The 26,692-nt window shown below is 37.4% G+C and overlaps 1 protein-coding gene across 2 annotated transcripts in view; it reads left to right on the top strand.

Annotated features, from left to right (window-relative positions):
- The window catches only part of LOC150089314 (lachesin-like), a 563,730-nt gene that overhangs the window by 400,854 nt on the left and 136,184 nt on the right, over positions 1-26,692 (top strand). For both annotated transcript variants that reach the window (XM_090368492.1, XM_090368491.1), the window contains exons 2-3: positions 1,146-1,258; positions 14,984-15,191. In XM_090368492.1, coding sequence (XP_090224618.1) covers positions 1,146-1,258; positions 14,984-15,191 — 321 coding nt within the window. The remainder of the gene's footprint in view (positions 1-1,145; positions 1,259-14,983; positions 15,192-26,692) is intronic.

The raw sequence follows: 26,692 nt of genomic DNA, 5'->3' as shown, positions 1-26,692 counted from the left end.
AAATGTTTCAGTTCCCTGCAAAATTTCTTTTTTATTTTGAGGGTAAAGGTCCACAAGTTCCATAATGAGACACGTGCTCATGTAGCTGGGATCTGTTATCATATACATGTTTAAATGGTAAGGAACTCATTCAAAACTCATTGAAGGTGACACATCTGCCGCCAACTTTTCATTTTTCGATGCGTTCTAAATAACGGAATCTGAATCATAAACGTCAAAGCCAGTTTAGAGAAAAAATAATTCCTAGTATACAATGGGATTCCCTGTGCTTTCTGAATAAGTAATTTCGTTGTTCGTTGGAGTTCTTATAACAACGGAATTAATATTCAAAGAAACCTAGATAAAACATGAATGTCAGAAATCAATTCAATTTATACATAATGTGCATGATGAGATATCGTTCAATTTGTGCAAAATGAGAAACCGCTCAAGTTTAGCTGTCCCCCTCCCTCATTAATTTTCTCTGATTTTACAATATATTATTAAATGCGGAGAACGTTCTGAAGTTTTTCATAATATTTTCTGAAAAATAAGACTAGTATCCGAAAAAGTAAGGTACGCAGAACTGTTATATCGATTAATTTATTGATATAAAGGTATAGTTGTGACATCATGACATTCTGTATAATATAACAGTCAAAAGGCCATCACACCAGTTTCAGTTTTAAATCCCCGACAGATTCCGAGAGTGGTCTTGGATCATACAATTATTGCATCGACACTTTCAGACCTCGAACAATTAAGCCCAGTGGAATGGCTTTAAACGCCATCCACACTTGTTTTCTGTTCATCAGCTCATGACATATTCATTATGCACGATAATAACTTCTCCGAAATTTTTTTAGGAGTATTTTGCCCTTTATATGAAATAGCTACCTGTACACATTTCTGATATCGCCACATATATTAATATGGAACATATGTTCCACCAATACCATCAGAGAAATGACGCTTTCCAATATATGCACCTGTTTTCTACTACATTTGTGTGTACATTATTTTCGGATACCTAGTCTTATGAAGTTTAATTAGTATGGTTAATAGTACAAATATCAGTTATTGATATTTGTGCTATTAAAATAGTACAAATATTAATAATACTAAAAATATCAATTCTTTCCTAATTGTTAGCTTTTCTTTTCTAGGTTTGCCGTTTGAAATTGAGCCAACATTCCCCGAACCAATTCCCAATGTGACGATACCTCTTGGAAGGGATGCCCAATTACCGTGCGTCGTAGACAATTTAGGTTCCTATAGGGTATGTCAATTATTGCTCGTGCCTCTTGATTTTTTATAATTTAAAATCTGAAGTATTCAATAAAGAAACATTACAAATAAATAGATGGCAGGTTATTTATGGAATATATCATAAGGACAAGAGAGAGAGAGAGAGAGAGAGAGAGAGAGAGAGAGAGAGAGAGAGAGAGAGATTTTTTTTAAAGATGACAGAAAAGTTGTAATGAAAGCGATAACGAAATCAACTCTAGTTGTATTTCGAACAATTCCACATCTTCCCTCACAAATTGCCATTTAGTTCCAGGAGAGAAAGCGTCTCTTCCGATCCTAATGCAGAATATCCGACCTATCTGAAATTTTCAAGAGCAGTTATTATAAATTTAGTCCCTTATATTTCTTGCAAACATTCTTCCAAGTATGACAGAGAGGGTTCCTACCTTCGAGTCTAAAACGCAGAATTCTACTTTGTGAATCAAATGGACTGAATTACGAAAATGTTCGGGCGTTCTGCTACGATTTAATCCTTTGTTTGTACCCTCAAGATGGTAGAGCTGTTAGTCACCCTATGTGCAATGTCAGAAACACCGTACCAGATATATACTGGAGATTCCAACCAAGGTGTGAAACAAGAAAGCAGTGGTCAAGGTGTAGCGGTCATTCACGTCACATCGAAGAATGGCAAACTTGAAGTGGCTCAAACCCATGTGCAATCTCTAAAACAAAACTACAGCAACATTCATCTTTTCTGTCATACAGTATTAGTGAGATTACGGTAGCCATCATGGCGTGATCCAGTGTAAGAAAAACTCTACATTTCGAGGGTAAAGATCTAAAATGGTGTTTGCAAGCTGCTCGCTAGAGAGTGATCCTGTCGATAACTCTCTAAGAGGCATTCAGATCGGCTAGTATACTTACTCTGCTATCTAATGAATGGAGGGAGTTCCTGTAGTGTGAGAGGCGCTGTCGAGATCACTGTATGCTAAGGAACTGGAAATATTCTTTTGCAGCGTATACGCCAATTTTTTATTAATTCAGACATCATACTCCTCCTCCACATTACTTTATGTACTGAATGCATCATGGATAATCGCACTAATAGAAAAATTCTATCTGCGTAAAGATCTAAGCCTTCCAAAAACTCCATTCATTTCACAAATATACTTTGTTTCATTTCCCATCTCAGTGATATCTATTTCCACCTATAGTCTGCCGAGCTCCTTTTTTTCCTGATGGAGTCCCAATTATCCGTTGCATTAACTTATCTCATTTGCGCTAACTTTTCGTTTGTGTGATTTCTTTCGCTTCAGGGATGGAACGTGTGTCTGTGTTCGCTCTGATATACTTGGTCAGAGACTTCTTAATTTGGAATCTCCTCTTTTGACTTCCTCCGTCTTAAATATCCCCATTATGTCAAAATTCATCTGTTGTCTTTATCGCTCCCCCAATTCCACTAATCAATCGGACCTATAACTTCCTTTCTTCGAAACTTAACTTTCTTCAGTCCAACTTCCGAACAGTGAGGTAATTGTCCTTGGTGATTTTAGCGTTCACAATTCCAGATGGCGTCAGTGTTCTTGCTGTCTGGACCCCGGTCGAGATGCTGGACCATTTGAGATTACTGATGATTTTGCACATCATGTTAATTTACTTACCAGAATACCAGGCAATCCTAACCACACAAACTACACCTGCATCCTTGTTCTTTATTTTACTAACATCCCTTCAACGTACTCAGTTAATGGTAGTGGTCATTTATGTACCTCAGATCACTATGTGATTCTTTTCTCCAGCGGCGCATCTCTCTCCCTGTGTATATATATATATATATATATATTTGAAATTTGTCTAGTTTAGTTTTAAAAGTAAAACAAATTACGAACCGTACAGAAATCTTACTTTTAGAAAGTAGAGGAGTTAACTTATAGTTGTGGTATGTTTACACTATTTAAAGAAATCCTCAGACTTAAATATTGAGCATTGTTGATAATAAAATTAGGTGAAGCGGTTATTTTGTTTTGAAGTAAGTCTTTTGAGCACTTCAGGACGTAGTCTGAATTGCAGCTAACAGTGAATTCAAACCAAATTTTAATGAATGTATTTACTCTTTCTAACCCAGAGTAAAAGAGTTTCAAGAAATCCTTCATAACTGGTACTAGCACAAAATTGCTACAGCCACCAATCCGTTACATCGGCTATCTTAGAAACTGCAGTTAAACAAGATCTGTGGGGCTTGAAAAAAAAAGCAGCCGTGGAGAATCACTTTGTTTAGGCGTAGAGGGAAGGAAGCAAAAAGCTGAAGTGAAAATGTTAGTTATCACGCAGATGATATTCTGTCAACTTCCTATATTATTTCCTTACAATACCTGTCTTGACGCTCTACCTAGTTTTAAAAACCTAAAACGAATCGGTGAGCATTTAGATTCTATCAAAGCGAACTGCTCTGGCATTCTCTTTGGCACCTCGCAATGCTCTTCACCAAAGATTTTCTTTAGCACCTTTCTTTCTTGTTGCCTTTACAACTTGATCTGACATCTCGCAAATGCACAGCAAAAGTAAACCCTCATGCAGTGAGAACGGTAACAATTACCTTTCCCCGATAAATTCCGTGTGCGGTTTTTTACGGTCTCTTTCCCACGCTTTCTAAGATATGTGGTGTAATACCCTTGATGTCCCAGGGTTTTAGAATCTGCATAAAAGCATTTGTCTGTGAGAGTGAGAACGGGAACCGAACATTCGTTAATGTCACAATCGATAAACTGATGTAAGACGAAAAGTGTACCAACTACTGTGCTTGACCCACAAGAACTCCGGATCAGAATAAGAAATGGGGTAGAATATGTGTAGCGTGCTCTCACAACCCGTCCTATCACGAGAGAAAGAGAGAGAGAGAATGCAATCTGCCGTACGTAAAGCGACACGGCGTCAAGTTTAGGACGCAAAGTGGTTCCACCGTGCTTTCGGCAGGTCTCAAAGAAACTTACGCTCGCCCGTGCAGAAAGCGTTATTAAAGAAAGGAAATGCCCACGAGATATCACGCCCAATAAGCACACCAAACCTAATCCTATTCCCTCGCAAGCGGCTTGCCAACTAATCAGTTTGGGGCTGTTTGATGTAAACGAAACGCTCCTGTACCTCGAGACCGGCACAGACACCATCATTAGCTGTGCCTTACTTTCTTCGACGATTGTCGATCGCGGTGGCGGGGGGGGGGGGGTGGCCTTAGCTGCTGGATGGAAAGGAGAGCAAAATAACTACAACAGCGGCAAAAAAGCATAGCAACAGAGCACCTTAATTGAAAAATCCACTACAAATGAAGCAGTACGGATGAAAATAACCGGGAGGATGCGATCAAATCTTATGTGTGAACTGGCGCACTTCGGCGTACGCTGCAAAATGATGTGTGCTCGTCCTCGTTTAATGAGAAGCGGGGATTTTAATGCAGGATTGCCTATAAGTGCCATAAAAATTTTACGGTTAATTAGTCCTTATTCTTCTCGCTTCGGCTTACAACACCTACGCTGACTTGTTAGAATTGTAAATTAATCCACGGGTATTTTTTACCTCTTTTATTTGCTTAGCATGACTTTTTGCAAGGTTAAAATTCGCTAGAATAAATACATACTAATTGTCAAATTACTGTCACTGCAGTTTTTTTTCCATCTTTGTTTTGCTTACTTTAAGCCGATTAACGATGAAAATATATAGTTTTTTTTTCTCCTCTGAAAGAATGGCTTTCCATTTAAACAATGCCGTGTGTGTTCGTTAGATTTGTTTTCTTTTATGCAGATGTATATAAACAGTATCCAACTTCCTTTGATTACTTTTCTCCCACAATGTTAAATAAAAGTAATAAATACTTCGAAATTAACAGCGACAGATTTTTTTGTTCCTAAAAAAAGTCGAAATGAATGCTCAAATGAGTAACATAGATCGAAACATTACTTTTTCTTTAATTACTGTATCTCACCCCCTCGTGTTTGCCCTCTGAGTGCATACACTACTCGTTCATATCCGTTTTATGGACAGATCAGAGTACGACAGATCCTGAATAGCACAGATCCAGTGGCATCCACCCCGCCATATAAAATTCCATTTAGATTGCGGGAACACCACCCCTTAGATATCGTTCTTATGCTAAAACAGCTGCCTGGCAACCATCGCCATTCACTCCCAATGAATTGTAGGACTTCATCGTGAAATTTCGCAGAAGTACATGCTTTACTTTGTTCTTATTATAATAAACATGGATTTTTCTGTTTTACAGTTGCTGTTCAGCACGGTATTGCCCGTCCTTGTCAACTACCACTATTCCGAGATGTGGATATCTGTAATTTTTCCTCACATGACACCTTTAAATAAATAAATGTACCATAGATAAATGTAGTACATCGATAAGATACAATTTTCCTTCATCCCAAAAGATGCAAGGGATTGACATTTTCAAAAACAGATAATGAATAATGTAGAACAAAAACATATTACTTTATAAAAGTTCAGTAGTGAAAAAAGTAGCTGCTAGGGTCCTAATGGTTATTATAGGAACTACTCGGCTAAATAACACAACCAGCAAGACAGTGCTTGCAATATTACATTAGAACTAATGAAACTTACTATTAAACTAGAATTTGCAAACAGTTGAATTGTTAACGCACAAATTGTTCACATAAACAACATGAGAGAGACTTTGCTGTAGTATTCTCGCTGTACTGCGTTGCGCAGCCCAGTTCCAGTACAGTCTGAGAGTTTGCTCTTTCTTTAGTAATTAAAGAAACTCCCAAGACATATGAGTAATATGGATACACGATGTGTAATCTGTGCTTAGAAATATATAATATCTAAAACGTAATGTATATCCAACGTTACGTGGGAATGCACTTGTTTCCTCGATTTTTCTTTCATCTCCAAAGATCAACTTGAGTTATGATCTAAATTCTTCGCATTATTCACGAGAAAGTTACATCGTTCATTATGTTTTGTATACAGTAAGAATTATTAAGGAAAGTGGATACACCTAAGCTATAAATGCAAATAAAACTCAACGTTGCGAAACATTAAAAAAAATTAAATAACTATAACGTTCTATATGTAATAATGTAATTTATTCATTTTCGCATTAACGGGCATTTCCTGGCGTATTATAACCTCAATCGGTATTTTGCGCCATTAATACCTCAGTCCAATCCATTAACTCATAACGTATTTTCTTCTGTAAAAAAACTATGGGACAGAACATCCTAGCAATGGTAGGGATGGAGGAGCGATTGCAATCGTATCCAGAGATTGATTATCTAAACATTATCAAAAAAACCAGTTCCTCCTTCGATACGGGATTCGAATCTCAGGCTCTTCTATGCTGTGTTGGAAGAACAAAGCGCGCAGCCACCGCTAATCGATGCAATATTGCCACGGCCAGGAGTTAGAGCATACAGCATTTTAAATGTTTACATATATTATTTATTTTCAATAGCTATTGAATTATGTGTAAGAACGTCACTGTTTAGTATTAATATCTTTAAGATCAAATGATGCCAGTCTTTTCCCGCATCAACCAAATAACAATAAAACAACACATAATATTCATAATCTCTCTTCCCATCAAATCCAGTTTAAACTTAGCAATACTCGCAGCCCTCATTACTTTTGGAGGCAACTTATTCCATATTCGACATTCCGTTGCCCATAAGTGAACTTCATGAGATCCGGCCTTGTATTATTCCCTGAGATTTTATTTGTACCACGTGGCTCTTGCCTCACTTTCGGGGAGTACACACTTCCTTATCCATTTTACTGAAGCCCTTAAGCGTTTCATTTATCCCAATCAGATCTTCTCGTAGATGAATAAAAAATTAAGGTTTTCTGGCGTTGACTCTCTCAGTTATATCGTAAAAATTTTCTTTAAATTTGAAAGGAAATTCTATGAACGGATTTATAGTTAGTTTAATTATGGTCGAGAAAAAGAGTAATAATAAATTGCAATACAATTTTGTCATCAAAACTTTATTTACATTGAAAACTCGTTAGATAAAATTAAAATTTCTTGTCAACAAGCCTGAAATCATCAAATAAAAAAAAAAATTGAAATACACATTGGACTTGGACAAATCATTTCATCTAAAGATGAGATGTCATCTCATCATTTCAACTAAAGATGAAGAACAGATATGTATACCACATACTTTATACAATCTTAATACACTTTAATCTATTACAAGCCAAATGAGTTCTTAGTTTGTAATAAGAGCAGTGTGGGTAAAAAGGATACGTCACCTGGCGTGTTGCTAAGTGGGGTCGAAATTTTTTGAAGGATCTGAGGTGGCAATAAAGAATTCTTACCTTCGAAATTCCTTAATAATTAAGAATTCTGGAGGTATTACGCTACAATGTTGAAATTTTATGAAAGAAGGGATTTAACATTTATACTCGGGGTTCCCTCAGTAAGTCAATCCGAACTAAGTAATATTTAACCAAAAAAAGAATTAGCTTTAATTTCTGTAATGTTATGAGAATTATTCGGATAGCTCTCTGCAGCATATCGCACTCATTCTCAATAGGATTGAGATAGGTGAATGTGGGAGGCACGAGAAGATGGTTCTCCGTGTCATCTTCTAAGGACCATTCTTGCAATCGTATTACTGTTGCATTTTCATCCGTAAAGTAGCTATCACCTTTGGGATGAAAGTTTAACATTGCAGGGTGCAGTAGATCTGATACAAAATTCAGGAACTCCTTGCATGACATTCGACTTTCCGCCGGTATCACCGGACCCAGTCCGTGCCAGCAAAACATTTCACATACTGTGATACCATCTCCAGATGCTTAGGTTGTCTTAACAAGGCAAGTAGGGTCGATCGCTTCTCAGATTCAAAACAAAGTTTTCAACCTACCATCAGTGCGAAACGAAGTGTATCGTGATTCGTCTGACCACATGATTATTCCATTGTTCCACTGTCCAATTAAGATATTTTCGGCACCACTGAAAGCAGATTTTTCTTTTCTTCTCTGAAATAAGTGGCTTCGACATAGGCAAGTGACTGCCAGTACCCATCTGTGAATTCAATGCCCTGTTCATTATACATGTCGAAATAGGACTGTGTTGGGATTGGTTGAATTCAGATGTTATTTTCTGCTCATTGGATGTTCTATTTTTCCGTATATTCCTCCTTAGAGTACGACCGCTTCGCTCTTAAAGTACTGTTTTCCTGCCACATTTGCCCCTTTGAGAGGTGGAAGAACCGCTTATTTTCTAATTACTAAATACATTTTAGATGGGTGGTTTTGAAAAACCATTTAAGTATTTCGTTTCTGGAATCGTCGCTCCTGCTAAACGTGTATCCACGATAAGACCTTTTTCAAAGGCTGATAGATCACGAATTTCCCCCCATTCTGGCTTCAGAATACTGCAGTTGAACAGTTTGTGCAGTCTTTATACTCAACGAGGCAACACGTCATCACCCCATATCACAGTTTTCATTGCGTTTATTTGCATTTATTCGAATTTATTTTCATTTCTTCTCTCTGTGACTGTCTAAATACAAATGTTCGTATTTGTTTTCGGCTAGTGCGTGTATTTTTATTTAATGGTAATTAGTTTCATTTTAAGTTATTCGTGAGAGAACTTCATAAAGAAGAAAACAATGAGGTCTATAGGACAAGAAGAAAGAACTAATGCCTTGAAATATTCTACAACACGAGAACAGAGAAATCTTTTTTAATCACAAAACAGAAAGGTGCGCAGGCACACACGCACTCCTTGCCAAAGGCCATAGAATACTCCTCTGATTACAGTTAATTCTGTAACTAAAACATTTCATATTTTGATGATCAGCGGTTAAGTAGGAATCCATTCCAAATTCCTTCCCACGTGGAAAACTGGCAAATCCAGAAGTAACACTGCGCAGAAGAAACGACCAGCTAAGGTGGCTACCTCATTCGCCAACACACTGTAGAATCTGACTTTTTTTTTAATTCGCGCGACCATTGGCAAACATGAACTGTTTTTAAGACCCAAAATTACGTTAAAATCAGTCAAAAAGCAAAAATTCCGAATATATGTTTTGAAGAAAATCGCATGGAACATTGCAGTATAGAGCGCCAACCTCAACTGGGTTTGGGCATCTACGTAATGAACGCAGAATTAGGGAAGACAAATTATGTTCGTTAGTGAGGCTCACGAGTGCTTTAAAGATGGAGTTAACATAATATCACCAGCGTTCTAAGAGAAATTAGTGGAAAGTCTTCTGCAACGCATTGATTCAGTCATTACAGATTAAGAAGGGGCAGGGCCCTAGAAATTTCTTTGAATAAATGCTCGTACGTATTTTGTTCATAACCACACGTGTCTCTTAACGTTTATTAAGATAGTTATCTCTCCATGACTACTAGCAATTACCTACTGATCAGTGCAGTTCCATTAAAGTATATTTTGGTATTACTGATAACCTTGGCTGTTTCATATTTCGCGTTCTAATTAATATTTCTATCCATTTTATTACCTAACTCTCGTGATTTACAGATCCCAATTTATTTTCTGCGTTGTATTGCCGCTGTTTAAAGTAGAGGAAGTAAGGACTCTATGAATAAAACAGATGGGTCGAAATTTTTTCATGTAGACTGTCTTTTTTATATATTTTTGAAACATACTCCTCATGAGTATAGTATCGCTGTTCTTATGACATAAAACAAGTATATTAAAAAGAACTCAGACTTTTTCATACGTTCATTATCTCTTCTTAAGGTATGTTGGACGTGGTTATAATGATACAGCAGTGTTATCTATTCCCTCTGCTCTAAAAGAAACTCTTAGCTTCTTAGGCATATCATAATTTATGGAGATTAAACCAGGGAAATATCTTTATTTAATCTCCATTCATTATCTTAAACAGAATTTAATTTGGCATAAGTCGGTTGTGTGTAAACCGAGAATGAAGGGTAACATTATGAATCCTATTTTAATAAATCATTAGCATTTACTGAAGGGTAGTGAAGCATCCTTCACTTTGCATTATGCCTAATAAAAAGTAGAGTGAATGACAAGAAAAAAAGTATAATATTCGAGGAAGAGGATTCTTTTTCCTGTTTTAATTCATTAAAATTTAATTTATTATCATGTACGTCGCACTTTGCATATTCATGTTCACATCTGACAAGAATTTTTGATTATTTAAAACCTCATTCCATTTTTCGTAATCCACTTTCTTTTGCAGAAACTGGAAAAAGAGAATTAATGTGTCTCATATGCATTTTTTTCGAAATTAAACAAGTACTACAATTTAAGTTGAATTTCTGCACTTGCAATTTTTTTTGTAAATCGTTAGCGAGAGTACATTCTTACCCACAGCATTCAAGTCTCTTTTAAATGTATAGTTACGTAATCAGATGAATTAATAGTTTAAATATTTGTATAACACGCGCAACTTATTCTATATTTGTGGTTAAAATTTGATATAAAATTCGCCTTTAAAATTAATTAATTAAATTAAAAATTAATTTAATCTGTTTAATACCATACGTTTCAGTTCTCGACAAGGCCTTTCGAATGATCTGCGATATTTATAGTTTCAAAATTCGAATAATATGGTGGAGAACTTATATTCAAGAACGGCTTTAATGGAACCCTCCGTTGATAGCGGTCACGTCGTGTTAGACGACCATAAATATGCTCATACGAATAGGCCTTCGAGAAGACAGCAGAAGTACGATTATGAATACAAGATGCCGTAATAGACGGAGTTAGCAGACTTCCACCGCGGAATGTTGCCACTTAAGCAATCGGTCTGCACGTGACATTTCAACAGCGCTGAAGATCTCTAGGTCGATTATCTGCAGTGTTCTGCAAAAGGAAGCGGGCGTTTTTCAAAACTGTCACGAAACGAACCTAGGAACCTCTGGAGCTGACGGAACATGACAAGAGAGCAGCCCTGCAAGGCACTTCCGCTTGGAACGAAGGTCGACGTTGTCGCAGTATATGCACAGGCCCTCGATGAGATGATTGGGGCACATCAGCATGGGTAGAGTGCTCGGGATGCTGCATGACATGGTTTAACCAGGGTCTGCAGCCACTAATCACCTCGATTAATGTCCAGCTTGGTGTAAGGCTCGTCGTTCTTGGACAGTGGACCAATGGAACGCTGTGGTTTGGAGTGACGAGTTATAGTACATGGTCAACCAGCCTGATTGTGGTGCCTTGGTGTTGCGGGTTCCCGAAGAAATCTACCAGCTGGTCTGTATCGTCTCGACAATAAAATTTAGCACAGTCAGCGTGATGATCAAGGTCTGTTTTATTTTTTTTTTTGTTTGACCTGGCTGTTTTGGACAAAGCTATGAATGCTGAGGATGACGTCCTCAGTCATGTAGATATTCTGGACAATAAGACATTACCTACCTAGGTAATGCCTTATCGTCCTAGGTTTGTGGCAGCACTTCGGAGAAGGTCTATACCCGTATCAGCAGGACAACGCTCCATGTCATACTGCTCGTGCTATGAAGGACTGGTTTGAGGACATGAGCGTCGAGAAGTTGGCCTGGCCATCCTCAATCCTGTAGAAAGCTCTGGGATGAATTCAATCGTCGGTGTGTGTAAGGAGAAACTGCCCAAAACCCAGTTTTACTGGTCGTCTCTCTGAAGGCCGAATGGTGAAAATATCAGAGGACAGTTTTCCAAAAACTGTGGGGTAGAGGAGGAGAGTTCTAAAGAGAAGAGGCTGTCATAAAAGCCAAAGGTTTTAGCAAACGTTATTAGTTTTCCTGTAAATAAATACTATTTGTAGATATGTGGGATGTTAATGGTAGAGCAGTGCATCTATTACTCGGACTTCAGATATTGTTCGCGTTGTCAGGATTTTTACTCACTTAATGCCTTCAAGTGCTCGCCCTAAATTATCCACATGCAGCAGAGATTTAAGGACTCCCATATTGAAGAGGAAGTCCCTTCGATCAGTACACTTCGAAATCGATGAAAATTAAAGCATGCATGCCAGACCATGAGTCTCTTTTTCAGAAATCTGTGGATTTTCTTCCAAATTCTGTTCATCAAACTGTAATGAATTTAATTCATTTTGATTGTACGATGTCTGAAAAATAACTATCAACGTTTATTTCCTCAGTTTAACCTTTTTCAGATAACTTCTTCGTGATTTATTTTCTTAACTAATTGAAGTCCCCAACGAAAGAATCTGCATTATGCGCTTGAATCTCATTAACTGAGATATCCGATAAAACAATAACTTCGAGTTTCGGAATTATCATAAATTACAGAAAAACGATAACACCGTCATATTATTTACGTATGAGTTTCCTATCGAAATTCCCCTTTCATAAATATTTACGACCATCTGCAGCACGAAAATCGCACTTAATCACAATGACTTCATTAATTTGACAAATATATTTCCATTCTTTTATTTATGCAGTACGTTCTGTTTTTTGTGTGGTCGGCTCCAGTGAACAACCTTTGTCTCGCATCGCCATTGCTTATCTTAATTTCGTTTGTCTTTATTTTCTTGGTTTGCAACCATTTCACTTCATTATATTAATTTGTTGTTTTTTTTTTCTTTAATCTTAATAGCATCCTGTTATTCCTTAATTATTTGCACTCCCCCCAAACATACATTCCGTAAATTTTCACCTACAATCGTATCGTGATCAACCTTGCAAACTGCAATGATGTTTGTTCTGTTTACTCTTTAAAGCAGATCAACTTTGCTAATTCGTTTTTTTTTTAATAAATTTTTATTAGCTCAAATTTTGTATTCTTTGCATACATTCATTTATATTCTACAAATTAACAGTTTAACAGTAAAAAGACGGAAATAGAAATCTAATTTGTTGTTAATTCCGTCAAATATTGTAGACTGAAAATATTACGTTATATATAAATATGTATGAACAAAAATAAGCCATCATAGTTAACGGGACGTGTTCTCATGGATACCAGAGAGTTCTCTGTAGTAATGGGATAGTCACTCTCAAAAATTAAATTTATTTTGTCATAAGTAAATATTATGGATAATTATATTTACTGTAGCACGTACAGTTTTATCGTTATCGTATTTGTCGGCTTACAAGACGCTGCGGCGTAAAACACGCATCCTAATTTTGGAACGGTAAATTTAAGAAAAAAAAAAAATCTTTTGAAAAAAATTTAATGCTAATACAATGGAAATTTAAAGTTCAATAAAAATAAAACCCAAAAGCCAGTAAAGAAAGGTATAGGATTATTACTGTTATTATTTTAGTTATTCAACTTAAAATCATTACTGACTTGATCATCATCCTCAACGTATCATCATCATTATCATCCTCCTCGTCTTCACTAGTATCACTGTCACTCTCATACTAAATGATCTTCAGTACCATCCATTCCATTACTTATATCACATTTTTATAGGACAATTTCAGTCTTAACATTATGCCGTGACTTGAGCACCCATTCACACACATGGACGTTCCATTCTTCCCGTAGTTGTCCTATCATGGATCACCTCTATCAGCCATTTATTCCATTGCTCCCGCATGTTAATCTTGAATGGCTTGTTGATTGGTGACATCTAACGGCTGTAACTGGGAAGTTAAGCCACCCGGAATTACCGCCAATTTTGTCTTCATCATTTCGGCCAATTGTTTGATAGTTTTAATCCTATGTGCTCTAAACCGATCCCATACTAGTAGTGCATTTTTCCGCAGTAGTCCGCCAGGACGCTTGGACCAAAAGTTTACAAACCAATCCTTCATAGATTCTTCATCCATCCTGTTGTACAAGTACGTGAATTCCATTTGGCAGTTTATCTTTCGGTAACGTTTTGGTCGGAAGTTTGGTCCGATCAGCACAACAAGTTAAAACTGCGGTGTAGCGTATCTTTTCATGTCCAGTGGTTTTAATAGTTATAGATTTTTGCCCTCAGATTTACGGTTTTATTGGATGGCATATCAAAAGTCAACAAAATTTCATCCATATCCTCGATTTGTCTAAGTTCGTAGTTGATTCGTTTTCTAGCATTAAGGTCAAATTTATGGAAATCTAATATTTTCTGTTCGCGCTCAACATGCATTCTCTGGACTATTCTAGGTCTCGTGCATAAACTTAACCCGCTTCTTTTCAAGAAGCGATAACACCAAGATTCAGTTCCTTTAAAGTCGTGTATCCCAATATCAGTTGCTTCTGTTATTATCATTTTAATACTCACTGCAAATACTCATGTCTCTAAGTTCCATTATCGAACTACACAAGTTTTCTTCCATATTTGGCCATTTAGGTGGAATTTTAAGAAGGTTGTGCTTTGTTTTATTAGCTTTTTGTAATAGAACTTCCTGCCTCCTCCATTTGACGAATCATCTTCCAAGTAGGTGGTGGTCCGAAATTTCGTTCTGCTGCTCTGCTCTGTTCCCGTCTTCTTTGGCATATTGTACCACTTTTAGCTTAGATCCAATAGTATAATTTTGCTCAATGAGCCTGCCATTGATTAGAGCTAAACTGTATAACCGGAATTCACTTGTTACTCCAACTACAGCCTGGTAATTACTGAAAAGTGTAATAACGTATAGTAATTAACTGTATTGCATGTGCTGTATTGCCACTTTCGGTTTCTATGACGCAAGGCGATTTTTTAAGATATTTATAATGTAAAATAGCGCATCTGATAAGCATAAAAATACAGTAATTCTTTCTGAAAATTGAAATTCTACCTCTCATCTTATAAGCGTGTAGTAATGGATCTTTGATGTGTAATTTTTGTTTTCTTCTTGTACTCAGGCGGCCTGGATAAAAGTGGAAACCAAAGCCATCCTTACAATACATCACCACATAATCACGAGGAATTACAGGATAAGTCTAAGTCATAGTGATAATCGGAACTTTGTTCTGCAAATAAGGAATGTCCAGAAGGCCGACAGAGGAGGTTACATGTGCCAAATCAACACTGTGCCTATGAAAAGTCAGATCGGATACATTGATGTTTTAGGTAAGTGCACAGAAATCATTTATTATTTTCGATATTTCTAGGTGATTGAGTTAATTAGGTCTCTCTCAAACACACATCAAAAGAGAATTTATTAGAATAACACTTTTTAGAGACGTCTCAGTTGAAAATAAATACACTGTGATCCTTTATGAAGATTTAATTTTTGGCTTCAGTTGAACTGCATGATTGAGCTATATTGAACTTCCTATATGCCCTCACTACCTGTTCATACTTTTATTTTATTGGTATTTACGAAATGAATTAGCCAATCCGGTTGCAGTAAGCAAAATATTTTATAGATGCACGTCCTTGAGCTAGTTTACTTCTCTCAGTGTCTGAATGGCCAAGTTATCTTCGTGAACTGGTTCTCCAGCCCTAAGAGACAGCATAAAATGGAGTCATTAAGCAATTAACCAGCTTTACTATTATTTTGTTCAGTATAAGCAGCTATTTGGGAATGTTGATCGGTATGATCGATATGATACCCATATTCGTATTTATAATGAAAGCAGCCTTCTAGATTCTTTAATAGCACTAGTTCAATGTCTCGTCGAAAGGTGGTTTACTCATATCCGTATTTATAACGAAAACCATCCTCAAATCTGAATTGTTTAATAGCACTGGCCAATGTCTCGTCGAGAAGTAGTGTGAACGTTCCTCATATCCTTGCACCTTACAGAATATATTTAATATATTCTGTAAGGTGCAAGGATATGAGGTAAAGGCGACTACGATGGACTAACAGTATTTAAATTGGATACAGTGGGACCAACTGATGATGTTACCAACAGCAAATTCAAAATGGGAAGCATTCAAAGAACTTATCTTGGAAGTTACTAGGCTTTACATACCAACTAAGAAATATTGTTCAAGGTTTAGGCCAAAATGGATGTCAGATGAACTAATGAGACATATGGCAGAGAAGAAAAATTCATGGGATACATACAAATTAACACGTGACACAGAAGCCTATGATAGATACAAGTTGATCTGTAACCAAGTTACAAAGGAGGTTAGGCAGGCGAAGGCAGATTACGAGATATCTTTGGCAAGGGATGCAAAGAAAAACAGCAAAGAGTTCTTTACTTATGTAAACTCTAGAAGGAAGGGGATGAATCAGATTGGTCCACTTGATATCGATGGGTCAACTGTTGATGATCCTGCCCAGGTAGCTAACAAACTAAATGAATATTTTGCATCGACATTCACACATGAGGAGTTATTCAGCGAGGGGAATGCCAGAGGTGTATTCAAATCTGGCAGTAAGCTAGAGAATCTGTAATAACTGAGAGTAAAGTGGAGGAGAAATTGTTGAAGATAAACACAAGAAAGGCACCTGGGGTGGATGGGATCTATCCAGTTATATTAAAGGAGGCAGCAAAGGAAGTAAGCAAGCCCTTAGCCATAATTATGAGAGTTTCCTTAGAGACAGGGGAGGTACCCATGGACTGGAGATGTGCAAATGTGACCCCAATTCACAAAGGAGGATCAAAGGCTGACAAAAGTAATTATAGTGAATTTAACTTCTGTTCCCGGAAAATTAATGGAGGCACTGGTTAAAGAAGCACTGCAGGATCATTTAGACAAGACTTCAGTTATAGCTCGGACACAGCATGGTTTTGTTAAGGGGAGGTCTTGCCTGACCAACTTGATTGGATACTATGATGCAGTCACAAAAGAACTGGATGCAGGGAATAACTTTGATATTATATACTTGGATCTTAGAAAGGCTTTTGATACTGTTGCACATGGAAGACTGCTGCACAAATTGGAGCAGTGTGGCATTGGACGCAAATTGCTGCTATGGATAAAGGGGTGGTTGAGGGGGAGAAGACAGAGAGTGGTAACCAATGGACACTGCTCATCGTGGACTAATGTTATTAGTGGAGTCCCTCAGGGTTCAGTATTGGTTACATTATTGTTTTCTGTATTTATAAATGATATTGATGATGGTATATTAAGCTTAATGTCCAAGTTGGCAGGGTTGTCAAGGACACTACTGACACTATTCCGCTTGCAACAGGATCTGGAAAGGTTGAGCAGATGGGCTGAGACGTGCAAATGAAGTTTAACATTGACAAATGTAAAGTACTACATATGGGAAACAGCAACCCCAGAGCAACGTATCAACTCTGTTGTACTACAATGATAGTGGTAGAGAATGAAAGGGACCTGGGGGTGGTTGTGCAGGCAGATATGAAGTTCTCTGAGCAGTGCAGACGGGCTGCAAGAGTAGCTCATGGTGTATTGTCAATGATATATAGGAATTTTTCTAGCAGGGATAAGGAGGTGATTATTCGCTTGTATAAGGCAATGGTCAGACCACATCTAGAGTACTGTATACAGGCCTGGAGGCCTCATTTTAAGAAGGATGTAGAGCTGCTGTAACGAGTACAGAGAAGGGCAACAAGATTAGTGAATGGAACGAAGGGGTTCTCTTACGAATAAAGGCTTAAGTTTTGCAAATTACAGTGTCTGGAGACTAGGCACCAACGAGGCGATCTGATAGAGGTGTATAAAGCCTTGAATGGTTTGAGCATGCTCAATGCTGATGGGATTCTTCCTCTTGCTCAGAATAATCACATGAGAGGGCATAAATTCAAATTGAGGAAAGACAGATGTAGGATAGATGTGAGGAAATTTGCCTTTAGCCAGCGGGTGGTTGGTGGTGGAACAGACTTCCATCCCTTGTCGTGGAAGTTGATAGCCTAAATAAGTTTAAGGCTCAGCTGGACAGGTATTTCGAACGAACAGAGGGGTGAAGTGATTATTTTTTATTTATTTATTTATTTATTTTTGGCTGATGCTGCATAAGCTTGCTTTCTTGGATCAAATGCCTCTACTAATTCTAATGCTAATATATGTATACTCTCTCTCTAAGCTTTGGTGGAATTAGCGTTCTCATTTAGCGAGAGAGATAAACTAAATCTTTCATTCCCATTCTAATTATCATGAAATTCTTTGCATTTTGATGTTATCCTGGAAAAGTTAAGGCACATTTTCAAATCTTTTACCAAGCAGGGTACTAATATATGTGTTATTAATATATGTGTTAATATATGTGTTACACACACACAGAAATTAAACTTAATCTTATCCCATTAGGAATTTAATGTACTTTAGCCTAATAACCATAGGTTTATGGCGAATTTAAGATGATTGCTTGCTAATCGAAATGAAGGAATTAGCTTCGATTCATATTTGAACTGCATAATTATCCGCAAATAAATCAACAGCGTCTTTTAAAATATATACATATTCTTGCTTGTTCGAATCGTGTGTTATAACCATGGACTGGACCGTTAATGTTATATAAAAATAGTGCTTTAAAGTTTTTCTTATTTATTACAATGTCACCTTTTACCTCTATTTTCTGTTCCAGACTCTCAAACCCCTTCTATTCCCTTTTTCCCAGAAAGCTGTGATACTGATCTTCTGCTTTTCTGACCAACCAACATGAAATATGCCAGATGTCAGAACTGAAATAAGAAAATCGAATCGTTCTCCGATAGAATTTGGAAGAATAAAAGAGAATAGGACATATATTTTAGACTAGATATACACTGGAATTAGAATGAATTTTCAGTGAATACACATACTTCATTATAGTGACGGTATCAGAAATACGAATGAAAAGCAGAACGAATTTACAATGGATAAAGCAAAATTCTGCCGGAGTCATTATACATAAAAAAAAAAAATTATATGTTGCTGCACATATAGGCGAGCAGAGACCGATGACCTTTATAAATACTTATTTGACAAGAGCATTATCATTAATCGGTGATTCTCGGAACCTGTGCTATTGACCACTGAACGCCTGTACTTGAACACTCAGCTGCGTCAGCCCTTGTTATGTTTAGATATGAGCTTAATCAAGTAATCTGCGTTTCATTACAGAATTATTATCAAGAAAATTTCACGGCGAAATCAGGAGACTTTTTTTTTACCAAACGTGGTTCGTTTATCTGTCATATGAAAGAAAATCATCCTCGCGACTAGCAGCACTTCTTTCCACGGGTTATGATCTCTATTCTTCTGCATGTTTAGGATGAATGAAGATTTCGTGCCTTGTTTACTCTAAAGGCTCTTTTACCGTTTTTGTTTCCACTCTGGCCCAAACTTACATGGATATTTTCATCATTTGTATGCATTCTGCAGTTGGGATACAAACCATAGAATACAAGCAATTTATTGATATCCCATGTCCTTAGTTACATTGCGAAATCACACAAATATGCATGGAATTGGTTATCCAAGAGATGTCAATGGCTGTACTTTCAATATTAACAAGAAGTTAATATTCTACTAAAGTCTGCACTTCAATGTAGTTATTTTCTATCATGGAGTCCATAATTCAAGTGTATACTGACAAATCTATTGGAGTTCCTCACGGATCAAAGTTGGGGTCATTACCGTTGATAATATTATTACGAAAGAGAAGCATGACGGTACCATCACCTTCCAGCAACATACAGGTTAAATCACGGGACCGAAGATTACTCGAAATCGTCAAACGAGATTGTCTAAACGCATCGCTACTACACGTGGAAGGTGCTAATGGACAAAGAAACTTTCAAACAGTGGGCACATTCAACTTTCCATCCTGATTTGAAACAGCATCCTCCCCTCCCTATGTAGCGGCCATCACAGATACAGCCAGGTCCTCACTTTCGCATGTTAAGATCTCAAGAGATATGATAATGAATGCGATTAACAGCCTACCCAACATGTTGATGATCTCAAGATGCTTATCACATCAGATGGTCCAGCAAAAGTATATGCAGTCGCCTTTGAAACACAGAACGTCCTAATTGAACTCCAGGATTATTTCCGATGTCTCGGGCTGAAGTTGAATCCTCAGAAAGAAGCTCAGATGACCTTCACAAAAAGGGAAACAAAGAATGAAATAACACTCAAAATTGACGGGTCTCACATCGATTTGGGATTGAAGTGGGATGACAGACTGACCTTCAAAGACCACATCAATATGGCCAGGCAGAAAACGCTCGCAGCCCTGTGGGCGATCCGACAGGAACTGGTCGGTCTTAAACCTCGAGGGTTTCGCTTGGATTACGTCAATAGAAATTTTATCTCAGTACCGCTGTATGCATCTGTGCTTTGGTCAGGGGCCTCTTCTGCTCAACTCACGAGATTTCTCCTGAGATGGTTGAACAGGGCGGTGGGCCACACTTTTACCATCTCTCGGAGCGTGCTGTACACAAACCTCGGCATGAAACCATGGGAAGCCATCACCAAGGAAAGGAATTTGCACACTTTGGCACAACCGCTTTGTGGCCGAATGGATTCACCCGATATTTGGGAACTAACGACAAACCTTCGAGCTGCCGAACGATCCTGGTGCAGTGCGACACCTGGTCTTAGATCTTCACTACAAAACTTGCAATACCTAGGATCAGTGTTTCCGGCGAATACGTTCGGACCATATAACGCCCTGGGAATTGATGCCTCAGCTTTCTGTAGCTCGAAGCGCTACAGACAGGACATCCTGAAAGAAGTGTATAAAGTAGAACTATTGACTGTACCACTTTTACAGTTTTGAAATTTCAGCGTCTGTGTGAGCTTACTTGTAAATACAATATGTTTTCCTTTCTTTTAATTCAATGGATGTAATCGCCTTGAATATTTATAATATACACCCCTCTAGTTAAATCCGGCTGTTCCGAGGGTGCTCACTGATGTGGAAATAAAAAGATGTTAATAATAAAAATAATAACTGTCGTTACTCAACAATTTCATTAGACGTTCAAATAAATCTATAACAGGGGTTGTGTTCTGTAAGAATACACTGCGTGCAGAGCTGCACATCCTATGTTTCCACGTGACGCTATACAAGTCAAACATTACCATCAGCAATCTCGATTTGCATGGTGGGTCGAATCCCGTAATTGATATATGAGCAGTGGAAATCGGTTCTTTTGGGTGATGAATCACGCTTCAACCTATTCCGATGAGATGCTGCTGCCGGAGTGCACTGTACGAACAGTGAAGTCCGGATGAGATGATGGTTAAGGTATGCAGCTGTTTCTTATGGTAAGGCCCAGGACCTTCGGTAATTATGAGGGGAAACATGAACGTCAACGCCTACCTTTGATATCTTGTACAATTCCATGTGCTATATGTCACTGCTTTGGTATTTCAAAGGGCAATACCCCATGCACTGTTGCTGTTTGATAATCATTCATGGACATGAATGTATATGAACGGAGATTCATGTACATCAGGAACGATAGACTCGTTGGAGTTCATCGTTCGTTGGCGAAAAGTGTCTAAAAGGGTCGAATTTATCAGGGCAAAGCGTGGTGGATGGAACCAACACGCTAGTGCAGTGAACGGAATACTTTATGGCAAATAATGTATACTTACTTTATAATATATATTTTATATACTTATAACTGGAGTGTTAGTTCCAAAAATAGCTGTTATATATCTTAGTAATATAACTGTCATGATTATTCCTAATCAGCATGTTACTTAGACTTCTGTTTCTCAATAGTCGTTGATTTGTAATGTATCAGTAAATCTAAAATTGTCGAATGTTAAAAATGATTTCGGCGGATTTGAATAAAGCATTTTTGAAACTCCTAAATAAATATTTAGAAAAAGTTTTCAAGTTATTCAACTTTCAGAATGTGGAGATTCCCAGCATTTTATTATATCTGTAACGTACAACCTTCTTTCTGAGTAAAAAAACCGGTAGAATTCTCAGATGAAGTTATAATAAAATTTATATTTCCGTCAAGAGCTATTCGTCGGCTTGTGTACGCTTCTTCTCAAGGGTATTAAAGCGATCCGATGTTTCGTAGAGCCGACTACTTCAGAATACGTTATGTTACCGAGTAACACTTATCCGAATTATGTTGTATCCACTACTAAAATAAATATCCCATCTGGACTCAGTGTGGGATCAGTGAATGGAAAGGACCGCAAGATTTAAAAGCTAGGTAACCATGGAAACGTATGCTTCGATCTACTCACTCACAAGTTGCTCTCGGGGATGACGGATGGAGTTATAAATTCTAAACATGGTTGTTGTCAAAGCGTTAAATAAAGTCATCTTCCATGCTGGCTGCCTACTGGAAGTGATTTATCACCCCTGTACAAAGGGGGCTTCTGTCATTCTCCTACTTCGGTGGGCCACAAACTGAAAACTTGTCAGCAGATCTGACTGATGATCTGAGACCGGAAGTTGTTGAATGCCTAAATAAACAATCATCTTAACAGTGGAGAGTTTGAAACTTTGCAAAACGTACTGTTAGAAAAGCTTAGCACGTTCTTTATGCCAACATTATAAAATGACTTCCGATATGACGCCATTATGCTGTCATTGCGCAATATATTTTATGTGGATAAGAACCGTTTTATTTTTGTAAAAGCAAATTACGGAGTCAATTACTTAAGGAATATTCATTGTTGTGATTATTAATAACTCCTGATCCTGAAAGGTGAAAAATTATTCGCTGCAAATTATTATATGGAGTATAAACAGACCGAAAATAGCTTTAAATAACTTAGCTAAATGCAGGTGCGGCAAGAGAATTATGCTTTAAGATGGTAACTTTTTCTTTCCCGTGAGATACTTCCGACTGCGTTATTGCAGAATATAAGGCTCCAGAGGCTTTGCTGGAAGAGGTTTAACCATAATGCCAAGCTACTTTATTTAGTTACAAAATGGAGCTAGCTCGCATCCCTTCGCAATATGTATTATGAAGTCATCGGGGGTTACAGCAAACTTCCACTATCGAAAGCCTAGAGCTTTGTTTTGAGATTAAACTAAAAACTTTTGTTTTGAGTTGAAAAGACTGTTTAGTCTTAAAGCCGCTTCTATATATATAGGATTATCACTTGAATGGCACAATTTATAGCTCTTCTATGGAGATCTGGTTCATTTTTAACATTACTTTTTTATTTTTTTTTATTTTCGAGAGTTATTACAAAACAAAGCTTTCTGGAGCTAATGGAAAATTCTATTTTTATTTTCATTAAATCGTTTCAATAGAAGTTTTAAGTCAATGACTTGTGAAATCCAGTGATTTCCCCTTTAAAAAAAAAGACTAATATTCAGCACATTTTCCACCTTCACATTAATTCAACCACCCTTATTTGTAACGCTGATTTTCCCCCACAAAAATAAACGTACCAACCCATATACTGCATAATTGTTACGTAATATCATTCAAGTTTCTACATACGAGCAGCAAAGCATATGACACGATCTACCGTTATCACATTCAAATGTCAGCCATGGCATTAATACACATTTAGGTAAGCGTAAAGTCATTAATGCGATTCCTCTATGATATTTTAATGGGTCGCCATTGGCTTCCTAAAATTCATCTGATACTATGTATTGTAGCCGAAGGCAAGCCTGCTCATGCGAAGCTAAGTGCATTCACTGAGATTAAAACTAGAATGATGTAATTAATTTCGTTCCCGTATTAGCATCTTCTAGGAAATTTGAATCTGTGCATCAACAAGTAAGATCCGGTAAGCTTTTAAGATGGTTCGTTAAGAGTAACTGCAGCTTCCTCTATATACCAATACGAGAAATATACAGGACCTTACAGAAAGATAAGTTTTTTTGCAATTGTAGACCTGCGGTTCTTTTTGACAGTTGAATCCAATGCCCATTCATCAATAATTTTTTAGCAGATGGATTTCTTTTAGGATTTGCTATTCAAGATAATAAATAGAACTGTTATTATTTTAAGAACAATTGAATAGGCGAATGAATAATTTGTGACTACTAAAATGCTCTTCAACAACATTCGTAGTACGAGACCATTGCTTCGTCATGAGACGAAATAGTTCCTTAATACTTCTTAATTCGAAAAAAACAAGATGAAGTCATCAAGTGGTCCTGTCAGACTGCCCCTACAAATCACGCCCCATAACTGGACCACTCTAGAAGAGGAGTTTCTTACATTTCACTTTTTCTTTTTTTTTCTAGGGTGCTGTATCTACATATTAAATTTAATGACTAACCATTGAGGCGCCTCCGTGGGCAGGAGCAGCAGTGCGTAGCACACGCTTCTTGATTAGACCGGGGTTCGAGCCCGTGCCCACCAACCCACCAAATACGGAGGATGCGGAAAGGTCAGGGAATGACCACCGCATATCCCCGGAGCAATATGGCCTTAGTTGCTAATGCTCCAAAAGGAAAAATGAAGAGGTGAAAGTTTTAAAACCAAATTCGATTAATAACAACAGAATTTTCGTAAACTTATGAAGTTCAGCCAGAATGGAACAAAAATAGACGAGCCCAGGGACAAGAAAGGTTCGTCTATGCCAAGTGTGCTTAATATTACTTTAATTCTATGGGGAAGAAGCGTTCAGAGTTATTGATTTAACGGATGAGCTTTTGAGACTGAACCTCTTCAGATATGATGTTCAAAGCTAGAATGAAATTTCGGAAAAAAATCATTATTTTTTGAGAAATTCAGGATTATTATTTAGTTTAAGACGTTTCCTGGGAGGTTTGTTGTAATGCTTTTTTAAGGTAAGAAGAAATTGGGGTGAGCACAGGAGCAATAGCAGATAGTAAGTTAATTTTGGGATTTATAACTCGGGCCAGTCCTAGAGTTCAAGGACTGGCCTGCCACAATTATCGTTAGCAAAAAAGATAGCAAGGAGGTTTAAGTATGGGCGTAGGGTACATTGTATCTACGGTACCTTCCGCCCCTTCTCCTAGTCGCCCCTTGTAGACGCCTCCTAATAATTTTTTTTAACATACTTTAGAAATGTGACATACTTGAACATATGTTATGATATTTATTATTACTGTTCAGCTCACTGTGCTAAAATAATAATTAAATGATTCGACACAATGAAAAAAAATTTTTTTTCTGTTTATACTCCGGTACGACAACCAAGTTACAATAAATCATCAATACAAATATTTATCGTATTTAGTAGTCACGGGATTGAACCCCGGTCCACTCAAGGAACGCGTGCTATGCACTCTCGTTCCTCACCACTGGTCTACGTCAGGCATGATGGCTCTTTATATTCCTCATTCCCAGTATTGGTAAGCTTCTGCGGGACGGGGGGGGGACTTTAAAGTACGGATAGCCAGGGTATATCAGTATATTCGAGTCTGTGTATTGCAATATTTTTTTGGATGTTCAATACTCCTGAAATAACAAAAAAAACTGTCATTTTGAAATGTTTTCATCATAATGCCTACTGCTCCACTCTACGCACCATGTTTGTTGCCGGTTTAAAATTGCATGCACTGATACATTTGATATTTGCTGCTCTCCAACTTTTCAACCACTTGTTGCCAGAATGTAACTCAAGGAAATAAAATGTAAGATTGCTATCGTCGTTTTCTTGCCACTCTGTATCACGTACTTTAAAAAGGTGTATAAAATGAATGGTTTACGGAAAAGTGTCCCCCCCGCATTTCGCCTCGCACATTTTGCCCCCAGTAGATAATGAGTAGATCCCTAAATTTAACTCTAAAGTCCAGCTACAGTACCAAAAGAAATAATCGGCCCATATTTATTAAACAGTTTAGACCTTTAAAAATCGAATTTTATGCCAATCCACGTAATGGTTTCCTTGTTGCCAGAGGTATGGTATTTGAAGACAGAAGTCTTGAGCGCTCATTGTTGAGACCGCACGGTCTGAACACTACGGTTCTGACAGTGGGGAAGATGTCCCACCTGTTTTGCAAAATTGATATCGCCATCCTCAAGAATTATTAGCAAGATGGACTAGGAGAGTTGGAAAAGAAGCTTCCTATATCTAAAATAAAGGTAATCCCTGTTGATTCATAATATAATAAAATTCACGCCTGGAAACGAAAACAATGGACAGAGGACCCAAATCTGAAAAGCATATAATGGTATGGGGACGATGCATTTCATGATATATTTGGTTGAGAGCTCTGAGTTTCAGATTTTTACTAGCTCCTGCCTGGCGGCCCACAGAGCGGAATATGCTTTGGGTGAAATGGAGTAAAAAGTTAGACTCTCCTCCCACATTAGCCTGAGATCCATATGTGAAGTCATCTTCGAAACTGAAGAACCCCTACTGCAATTTTCTTGTTATAGATCTGATTTTTTGGGTTTAGACGTAAACCGATGCAGTTTAGATAGTTTTCTAGGCTCCGTAATATCCTATTAGTTTGTTGACATATTTTTCTGCCGTTTGATGTCTGTATATGCCGTAAAATTTGCTTATTAGATAAAAAAAAAAAAATCATTTTCTGACTCCTTGAGAGTTACAATTGACCAATCTCATTAATAGTCCAATCCTCGGAGTAGATAATTCCCTTTCTATCTTTAATTACAGTATCTATCAGATACTCATTTACTTGGGATCTCTGAAACATTAGAAAGTGTTGATAATTAGCGCCATACCCTTTCCAATTGGCTTTGATAACTGTTGCTTTCGTCGCCTTTGGTTTTGGTTAACACCGAAGTTTCATACTTTCGCTGTTCAGAAATAAAAGTTAATACAGTATATAATTTCGA

The sequence above is a fragment of the Mastigoproctus giganteus genome, chromosome 2 (assembly GCF_048544385.1).
Source record: "Mastigoproctus giganteus isolate SK-2022 chromosome 2, ASM4854438v1, whole genome shotgun sequence".
Classification (NCBI taxonomy): domain Eukaryota; kingdom Metazoa; phylum Arthropoda; class Arachnida; order Uropygi; family Thelyphonidae; genus Mastigoproctus; species Mastigoproctus giganteus.
The sequence above is the reverse complement of the archived record's forward strand: the minus strand, read 5'-3'. Positions and strand labels throughout refer to the sequence as shown.